Genomic DNA, 10,664 nt, shown 5'->3' on the forward strand with positions numbered 1-10,664 from the left:
ATATATATATATATATATATATATATATATATATATATATATATCAGATGACAGTTGATTGGTCATACTGCATGTCAATTAAGTGACATAATTTTTTATTTTTGTTAATTTGTATACTTACCACACACAATCGTACGTTTCATTTTCAACAACCCTCAATGGAACTTCAAGACACACCTGTGCTCCCCTTGGGATGTACGTTGAACTGACAGCACGTCTCTACGGTCTGTCTTGAGCCCAAACAACCTGCAGCACCGCTACCTGTCAACTTCCGCCAGATGCATGTGACCAAAGTTGAAAGTTCTGACAAGTGCCGATACTTTTCTCATGTCAACAAGTCAGCAGATGTAACTTGAGCTCCATAAAGCCTATATATATATATATATATATATATATATATATATATATATATATATATATATATATATATATATATATAAAATACATTATTTTTAGTAGAAAAATGATAAAACGTTTATTTTTGACATGGATTATTATATTAAAATGACAACTCATCTATTTGTGGACATACAGCTGCCTGCTGAAGATCAGGCTGTCTATCAGCTAAAACACTCTATAGACCAGGGGTCCCCAACTGCCGGACCGCGGTCCGGGTCCGGACCCCGGGACCCTTTTATCCGGACCGCCAAACATTTTTAATAAAAAAGTACGATTTTTCATTCATCTTTAAACGGCGATTTCTGAACAGGCGCGCGCGAGGACAGCTACGTTCAGACTGGGGTCCTTCAACCGGCAAAAGCTCAGAGCGGTGTGCTAATGTTTACGTAGTTGGGACGTATACTTGTGCGTGAACAATGGCTCTATCAACAATTAGAAAAGTGGACTGAAAATCGTGTCTTTCGAGATGATGGACCGAACCTTTCGCTTTTATTTACCAGCAGTGAGTTCAACGAGGCCGGTTTGTATTATAAGAATCTGCTGCCTTTGTTGAGAGTGCTGATATCAAGTGGCGCTACGAGACAAAACACAAAACTTCTGACACAAATTACCCGACAGAATGAGTGACGTGGTCACGGAAAATATACGAACTGAAAGTACAGTGCGATTGACAACACACAGACGATAACACCACAACAACGAGCTCACGAGTGCTCACTAAGAGTGGAATGGATGTTGGGCAAGCACAAAAAGTCACTCCAAAACTTCAGCGTCGTAATGATTTAAGGGTGTATGGAGGCAATGACAGAAACAATATTAGAAATTAAAAGAGGGACAGCAGCTTCAAGAAAAGGTTCGACAGATTTCCTTGTCATCAACAAGAACCGAGCTGCTTTCCAGAGATGTGCAGGGGTATGGACACTGATGTGATGGATATTATATGAAACCCAAATAAAACAAATATTATATATGAAAAAACATTGATGTTTGGCAAAATAAATGAATAAAATAAATGTCAAAATGTTTTCCATTCTAAAATGAATTTCATTTCAGCCTCAAATGTTCAATTTTTTTAAGGTTTCAAAACTACAAATTTCAATTCCATTTTTTTAGATTCAACTCTATTTATTATTATTATTTTTTTGTTCGTTTTCGAATACGAAAATTTCTGTTTCAAAACTTGTTGCCCTTTTGTGGCGGGGCTAACATGAAGGACCAAACCAAATGGATGAGAGTGGTAACTTCAGTCCTGGTGCATTCACTGACTCTGCTAGAACAGAGTTTTGGACACCTACCAACTCTGTCAGGTCTACCAAGCTGACAGAGTTACTGGACCTCTCGCCAAATTAGTTGGAGACCCCTGCTATAGACCATTTCCCATTCATTCTGAACGTCTACAGTAATCCAAATCCACTGTCATCAAATTATTTGCACAATTGCCTTTTTTGGTTTTTTTTGGATTGATTAATTTCAATTTGTTAATAAGTATATTTTCTGGTTCATCTAAGAAGTTATAAAGCAGAAACTAGTTAACAATCCACATTGTTTGCAAACGTTTAATTGTCAATAAAAGCTGACTAAAATACTCATAATCAGCTGTGCTGTCCAAACTGGATGAGACAATCTTTCTGATACAGATTTCTGTAAACTGGGCAATATTTTACTGTAATGTCTGTAAACAGCAATGAATTTGGAAATGCGTATGGTCACTACTGGATTTGGAGATATATAAGCCATTGTGTTTAAAGCTGTTGTAAGTGGGAAATATAATACAGTTCAAAACTAAATACATAAAACAAAGTTTTACCATAATTAAAATTATAGGTACATTGAAACCGTGTGGTGCAGTGGTTTCCTCGGTTCAAGTCCCAGTGGGAATTTTTGTGTGTTGAGTTTGTATGCATCTGTTAGTTTCATACAAGAGGACTTGAAACTGTTCAGTCTTGTAAAATGGATTGGACCTCTCTGGTGTTGCATTGATGTAAGGACTCCTTCAATGTTAATGAGGCTAAAACAGCTGAGAGTTGTAATGAACTAACCAAAGAGGTGAAATTGGCCTTTACTCGAAACAGCTGGAGAGGTCGTCGTTAAGAGAACCAGAATACATTTGTATTAGCCTTTTTTTTGTTTTTACAATAAATAAACTGGAACAGAAAGCACTGCAACATTTTTGTAAAAAAAAAGCACAATACAATTACTGTTGGAACATTTATGTTAACAACTAGCAACTACTGTATTTCATTATACAGTAATACTACTGTATAATGAAATACAGTGAAATATCTGTCTACTGTGAATTATTTTACAGCTTTCTTACAGTAAAATGAAATACAGGACACATACATTGTACTGTATTTTTTATTTTACAGTAAAATGAACTACATTAAAATGCACCATATTTCATTTTACAGTAATAAAGCAGTAAAATCTACAGCAACTATTTTACACTGTAGGCTAAGTAAGGGAGTTATAGGTGAGACACAAGGGGTGTGGCCATTTCATTTTTTCAACCCTTCCATCCCCTGCACGGTGCCTAGGGAGCCCAATAGTGCTGCTCAAGTGAAGGCACTTGATCGTGCAGCCGGGCTGTGAGAAATAAAAACACTTAACATAGTATAGTTTGTGTGGACATCCTATCTGTATCTAATGGGCACTTACCCGTCACATGCACACTATGAGTGCAAGCATTTGCAGAGTAAGGAGTCAGTACATACACCTCACTAATGACTAGTGTCTGACATATGTGTGGGTGTCTGTGTATGACACACAATGAATTGAAGACACAGATAATGTTGAACAGGCTTATTTATTGTGAGGCTGTCCCACATTAATCCGAAAAAGGAAAAAAAAAAACTTTTTTTTAATTTAATATTGTCTCAACAAATATAAGAAGATCACAGTTCAGGAGACTCGAGCAGGCTGCTCCAGCTCCCCGCAGCGGCTGTCTGTCTCCTGGTGTATTGAGTGAGCGAGCTCCGCTGAAGTCCGGGAGGCTGGCTGCAGCCAAAGAACCGCTGTGCTGTGAGAGGACAGAAACTCTCGTATTGGATTAGTATTTTACCCGGTGACCGGGTCACTGAAAATGTCACATACCCAAAGCTGAGTTACTTATTGGCTGATCTGACGCAGCGACATGTCAAACTTCTGTGATCTGCTATAAAATGCAGCCAGACATTCGAGTGCTGCGCGCTCTCGTGCTCGCTCCGTCAGCGATCTTATATGACCCCACCTGCTACCGTAAGAGCCACCAGCCTCAAGGGAACTGCTAGACACGTGGTCCTCTTAAAATCTAGATCCTTCCTACGGCCCTTTATGGGCCCAAGCAAAAAACCCACAACACCCATATGGATCAACGCCGTACGGGAGCAATGGATAAAATACTAATTTTATCTTTTGACTTGACTTATAACAGATATTTAATTCTAATATTCTAGCTTTGTGAGGTTTACCTGTTCATTTATGGATTACTTGATGTCTAATTGACAACTATACAAGTTATATCCAACCATTTAAGAAAAGGGTGTCAAACTTAGTCAAACAGGGGGAAAAAATCCAAAACACACCTTACAGGATAAACATTTATTGAACACTAAAATGTATACACTATAAACACTATAAATGTAACTGGACCTTGGGACACGGCCGGTACTGGTACCCTTACCCTAGCCTGGTCTGCGTCTGGTATTATGTCTGGAACCAGTACTGATCCACATCTGTAATCAGGTTAAGGTTAGGGTTAGGATACAAGTGCGGTCCACCTCCCTGTACTGGACTGGTACCGTAGGTTGGGAGTTTTGATTTAATTGGTCGTCGTAAAAACGATGACACCCAAAACGTTAATTTTTGACGCAGAGGGGTTCTTAACCAAACATCAATATGTGACGAGTTGGGAATGAGAATGTGTTGCAATATGTTACCTGTGCAAGATAAAATGATCTGGCGGGCTGGATATAAATCTGGATCCCAGTCCTTGACTTTGACACATGTCATACATGTCATATGCCATACTTTTAGAGTTACTATAGAGTTGGAGAATAGAGTAAAATAGAATTGTTTTTTTTGTCATTAAATGGGGCATCTAAAAAATTTGACCCTTTCATTAAAAAGAAAACACATTTTTCATAAACACACAACCACACAAAATCTTTGTGTAGTCTAGATTCTGTTCACATACACAAAGATGACCCAACAACTGGAATACAACTATGATTTTCAGGTTCAGCTTTAACGTTTCGTCATCTTTTTCTTTGCGTTTTATTCAGAATCTCAGAGTAAAACATTAATGTCATTAACAGTTAAGGAACTGTCATCTCTCACAAACACAGAGGTACTTTTGATTCATCCAAGTAAAGAATTTGATTTTAAAGATTCACTCTTGTGGATGTGGTGAAATTTGTTCCCATCATTTGAGCCATTCTATGGGGGAGGGGTGAGCTGCAGACACAGGTGTTCCCGGTGTTTGGTGGTTTGTTTTATGTATGTGTCCATCCTCCATGATGGAAGTATATCCTTGCATGTACCTGTTAAAAATGCAGTTATATCAGTCTGGAGTTATCCATTTTTTTGTTTAAAAAAAAAAGAAAGTCTCTCTGACAGAAAAGCACCACGTTAAAGCCAGCAGATTCCTGTGGGATACATGGCCTTACAGTGCAGCATAAAGTCCGAATCAGTCCATCTGCTGGAGGTTTACATTTCCACATCTGTCTGGACTACAGAACAAATCTCACAGAGATAAGAAGCCGAAAATCAGCTCACAGCAGCTGCTAGTTTTTCTCTAAGGAACAAATGCAGAAGGGGGACAAACTTGGGGCTTCGGACCCCCTTACTTTGCACTAATGTACCCAAAGAAGTGCTTTTCAGTGTATTCCCCTTTAAAGTCGAGTTCCATGTGCAAACTGCCATGCATGCCATTGCTAAATATTGCTCTTCCGTTTCCAAAACAAAACAGTTATGTGGAGAAATTATTGTTACATTTGTTGTTTTGGTGCTTCGCTTTTCTTTGGCTTATTTTTCATTATGTGACTTTTCCCGAGTAGTCATTTCCCCTCCCGCCATCTCTCCCCCTGTCAGCATGGTGAAGCCCATTGTAGACAGTATCCATGTCTATGAACACATTGATGATGCTTTGTCGCTCAGCTGTGACTCTCCCCCTCTACTAATGACATGCGGTCTCTCTCTGCAGCAACGGTGGGAGGATGGCCTCTGTACTTTGTTTCTGTGCTTTGAATTATGTGTGTGTTTGGGTGTGTGGGTGTGAGTGTGTGTGTAATGTGGTTGCATGTGGCAGAAATCTGTGAGATGCCAAGTTTCATGTGTTCCCCAAAACAGGAGAAGATTCATGAGAAGCTGGAAACCAAAAAAAGAAAAAAACATTTGCATCTGTTATTTTCAGAGTGTTAAAAGCTGAAATTAAACATAAAATAATTAGCTAAATTCACATCAAAAGAAATATTTTCTCTCTGAAATAAACAGTGCAAGTATTTTGCAAACTTTACTGTATGTACTTTTAAGAACTTGACTGATCTAATGTGCTTTGTGAGGTAAATCAATTGTTCTTGAGTTGTGAAACATTTTGCTTTTCTCTGGATGTAGACCTCTCGGATCAATTTGAGCAAGAGATTTCATTCATGAGCATCGAAGACCCAATGGACACAAATTTGAATGTCATTATTTGAAGAGAAAAACTAAATGAAAGTAAATTAAATACAGTTGACGAGTGTTGAAGATTATTGTGACAGTAAAGCATTCCTAAAGAATAGAGCTTTTTCTATGACTCACATTGATCCTTTGGAAATGTGCTGCACTTCTTGCTTAGCACGACCAGTGCTGTTTGGGATTGTGTGCCTCGTGTGTGCTCCGTAGCACACAAACACAATGACAGTGCACTCACCACTTTTGGCCTGGAGTTACCTGTTTTCTCCCCTTTTTTTTCCTCTTTCTCTCTTTCTCTTCTCCTCCCTCTACTTTATCCAGAAAACGTCGAGGTGCGCAGAGTGCCCTTTTTGGGTCTGAGAGGATTGATGCACTTAGATACCAACGTGTTAAAAAGGCCAAGAAGATGATGATCAACCACAATAACTCCAAAACTAGAAAGAAAGCAGGTATTCATTATGTTCTTTTAGTCTTTTTTTGCCTTCATTTCTCTCAAAATGTGTCTCTCTGCAGATCAGTTTGTGTTTTTAAGAACGGCAGATAAAAAGTTCAACTTGGTGAATTAGAAGTCTAAGCAGACACAAATGTTCTACAGCTCAGCTGGATCACAATTTTGATGTTCTGAGTAAAACTCTAGGTCCTATTGGCAGTTTTTTTATTATCCACTGAACCAACTGAAGCTTCCTGGATGAATACGAGTTTCCACCAGGACAACACACATTAGACAATCCCTGTGCTCATAGTGCTGTCATGCTAGGGCTGGCCTAATAAACGGATAAATCGATCTGAAATCTAAGCTTAAAAGATTAATAATAGAGATTGATCTAATGCATAATGCTAAAGTCTGCTAGCTTGATGCTAACGTTTAATGGAATTTCCCATTGGACTGTTTATTGCTAATGCTCAGTTGACCTACATTGTGACTAAATGAATATCTTTATAAACTCACAGGCATTATTTTCCAAATTCTTTTAAGGAAATCCTTTTTAAGTAACAATCTGTGGTCTAAAACATAGTTTTTTTTCTCATTCTCTTCTTCTTCTGGTATAATGTGTAATGCTATAGCGTGATCACCACCTAGTGGCCAAACTGAAACACCTTCCAGGAGAAGCAAAACAATTGTTGGAGCTTCTCCATTTGAGAATCATTGTAACACTGTACAGTATTAACAATCTCATTATAGTTTCACTAATACATTTTACTGTATGTAAACTGTATCAGATTACCGTATTTTCCAGACTATAAATCGCTCCGGAGTATAAATCGCACTTTTAAGATAAAACTCATTTTTGAACAAATTCAACAAGCCCACCATAACATTGCATTTGACGATTTATTAGACGATTTATGCATCAAATTTGAGTCCACTGCAACTTTTGACGTGCGTCTAATTTAATGCTCAATGTTTGTCCAAAAATGTGTTGATAAACTAGATGCTCCCATTGCATTCTTTTAGCCTCATCACTTCATGCTGGAGGCTTTGACTGTATATATTGTTTAAAATACACAGAATATACAGATGATGTTGAGAGGTTAAGTTATTTATTTTATAGAGCTCTACAAAAACATCTATAATCATGTCTCCAAGTCTGGGTTTTTCTGTTTTTTCTTTTTCTTATGACGATCGTTACCTTCTAGCCTGCAGGAGCTGCATCTGAATGACAGAGTTTTTAGCTGCTCTTCTGTCTGTTTGTAACCTAGTTTGATGGCTTGCTGTCCCACATTAGTCCAAAGAGACAAAAATAAAAACAACAATAATAATAATGTCTTGATGGAAATAAGAAAAGCATCATAACATTCATGAGGAGAATAGATACTCAGCTGTGTTTGTTTTGAACAGAACTTCTTCTGCGCTTCTGTCAACAGACAGCAGCAATACTGTTTAAACATACCTACAGTGCCCTCTAGTGACTGTTAATGGAAACAACCGCTTAAAGGCTAACTGTTGTTAGTGGGGAAAATAAGTATATGAGCCTAATGATGTCTAAAAAAAATCCCAAATTAGTCGCTCCTGAGTCGAAGTCACACCCCTGCCAATCTATTAAAAAAAAAAAAAAAAACGACTTATAGTCCCGAAAATACGGTAATATGAAAATCTTCAAAACATACAGTATATAGTAATGTATTTCTAAATCAATGTATCTAAATGAGTAAACCATGTAAACTCAAAATTTGATTGAATCAGATTGAATTGAGAGAATCAAAAGAGTCTGAAAAAAAAATTGGAATATAATTGATCAAGACTGGTGAATCGAATCAATTCTGGAAATCACTGGCGATACCCAGGTTTATCTCAGGCAATTCATATTTTTTTTTTGTGTGAATAATTTATTGTAGCCTGTAATTAATGATCTAAATAACCTCTTTCAAATAAAAGAAAATAATTGCAGTGAAAAGCCTCATTTGGAGGTATTTTCATTTACATTTTTGACATTGTACCGTACTAAAAGATATGATTTCAGCAACAAAAGTGACTTCAACAGACTTCCAACCTTTAGTTTTTTTTTTACCATCGAGGGAACTTTTTTCAATCTCAAACAATTAAAGAAAAAAAAAACAGTTCCAGGTGCTCTAATTACATAAAAAAGTAAGAACAATTTTCTGATCAATCCAAAGTATATTGAACGCAAACTTCTTACTAATACAGTAATACAAATGTTGACACGATATCCAGAATCGCATCTTGTCGAATACCTTTCACTTGAAATTATGGACAAATGTCATCATCCAATCATTCATGTTTACTAAAGCCTGATCAGTTGAAGTCCCAGTCTGATGGAGGCCAATGTGGTGGCCCCACATTGGCTCTGCTGCCCAGGGACCGGCAGCCTGGGCGGTGACTCTGCTAGCTCTGCTGGCCTCTGTTAGCATCAATCACAGATAGAACTGCTAACAGAAAACACTGTTAGCATCAATCGTGGACTGAAGAAAAAAATTATGTGGTCCTCACAAGAAAAAAAAGCACAGTTTTTTGCTCATTTTTTGCTTATTCTGTTTGAAAAAAGTGTACTGCTATAGCGCAATCACCACCTAGTGGCCAAACTGAAACACAAGAAGGAGAACAATGTTTACAATGTTAATGATCTGAACATTTTTGTTAGAACTTCTCCTTTAGAGAAACTATGTATTACTGTAAGATATTAACAATCTCATTATTTTACTAATACATTTTACAGTGTCTGAACTGTACCAGGTTCATTTAAATATATTCAAAACATATATTAGATTATTAATGTATTTCAAAATAAATGTGTAAATTATGTAAACTCAAAATTGAATTGAATTAATTGGATCAAAATAATTTAAAAAAACTGAATTTAATTGATCCAGGCTCCTTTGAATGGAATTGAATCGTTTCTAGAAATTAATATTGATACCCAGCGCTAGGATATATAAAATCAAAGCAAAAAACACAGGCTAATCGTTTACATGTATTAAAGTAAATTTTTTTGTTCACTGTGTTGCGGCTCTGAACTTCCATCTGTCTCACTCCAGGTGTCTCCACCTCTCAGACCCAGCAGTCCTACACCTCTCAGGTACTCCAGCCCGAAGGAGCTCTCTACCTCCGCAAGAAGAAGAAGCGGCCAATTCTTCACGATCCGTACACTCGTTTTTCTGCTCTTCTGTACCGCCGGCCCACACGGGAAGACCAGAAGGCCATTTTAGCTAGCATGGACAACATAGACTTGGACCACGCCACACTCCTCTGAAAGCACCTGAAGATGTTTGTGACAGTCACCCCCACTGTCCCGCCTCCATCCTCGTCCAACAGAATGTCGTCACGTCCCAGTAATTCAGAATTCACTTGCAATCACCTGAATTCCCGTTAGTTATCAGTGTGCTGTTGTTACAGGATAATCCTGATCCAGCTAATGGCTGGATTGGTGAGTTGGAATGCTGTCCCAGATTGGACAGCTGTTTGAAGTCTCTCCAAAAAGAATTTCACTATCTACAAATGGGGATGCTAAAAGACACAATCATGTTGTGGAAATCCAAAAGTGAGTAGTTTACATTCAATTTAGCCTTTCAACTAGTCAAAGTCAGAACTTTCTTTAGCTTAAGGCTCTACTCCAGTGCAAAAACAACAGGCCTCATTTTTATGTTGAATTGTTAACCACTTTTGTTTGTTGCCTTCAACCAGTCTCCAGAGCTCCTGTTTAACCAAACTCTCCAACAGAACCTACTGCAGGGTCCTTTGGACCCGTTCTCAAAAATGTTGCCCTCGAATGTGTGTTTCCACAGCCAGGATAACACAAGTAAAATGCAACCTTTTTGATTTTCCGTATTCATTCCTTCTCCTCAGAACTTTTCTACTCCTGTCATCATCACATTCTCCTTCTTTGACATTTGAAAAAATTCTGTTGTGAACTAAAGTGATCCTTAACTGCTAATTTTAAACGTGCTTGTTGCTAAGCGGCATGCTCTCAAACATCACTTTGTGGTTTCAGCTTTACCTGCTCATCCTGTGGAAGAGTGGAAGTTTGTACAAGTTTAGTTTTGTTGCTTTTTTGACCGTTTTTTTAAATGGAAACAAAAGAAATGTGGAAAAAGCAGATTATTTAAGTGGAAAGCAAAAGGGTGTTGTTCCAAAAACTTAACTTTTATTTAAGAAA

At 37.7% G+C, this 10,664-nt stretch overlaps 1 protein-coding gene across 1 annotated transcript in view; it reads left to right on the forward strand.

The window, feature by feature from the left end:
• LOC112138977 (protein turtle homolog B) overlaps positions 1-9,940 on the forward strand; it is an 81,107-nt gene extending 71,167 nt beyond the window's left edge. The window contains exons 19-20 of the mRNA XM_024261661.1: positions 6,373-6,500; positions 9,547-9,940. Of these exons, the coding sequence (XP_024117429.1) occupies positions 6,373-6,500; positions 9,547-9,761 (343 nt within the window). The 3' untranslated portion in view covers positions 9,762-9,940. The remainder of the gene's footprint in view (positions 1-6,372; positions 6,501-9,546) is intronic.
• The last annotated feature ends 724 nt before the right edge of the window (positions 9,941-10,664 follow it).

Source organism: Oryzias melastigma, linkage group LG14 (genome assembly GCF_002922805.2).
Source record: "Oryzias melastigma strain HK-1 linkage group LG14, ASM292280v2, whole genome shotgun sequence".
In the NCBI taxonomy this organism is placed as follows: domain Eukaryota; kingdom Metazoa; phylum Chordata; class Actinopteri; order Beloniformes; family Adrianichthyidae; genus Oryzias; species Oryzias melastigma.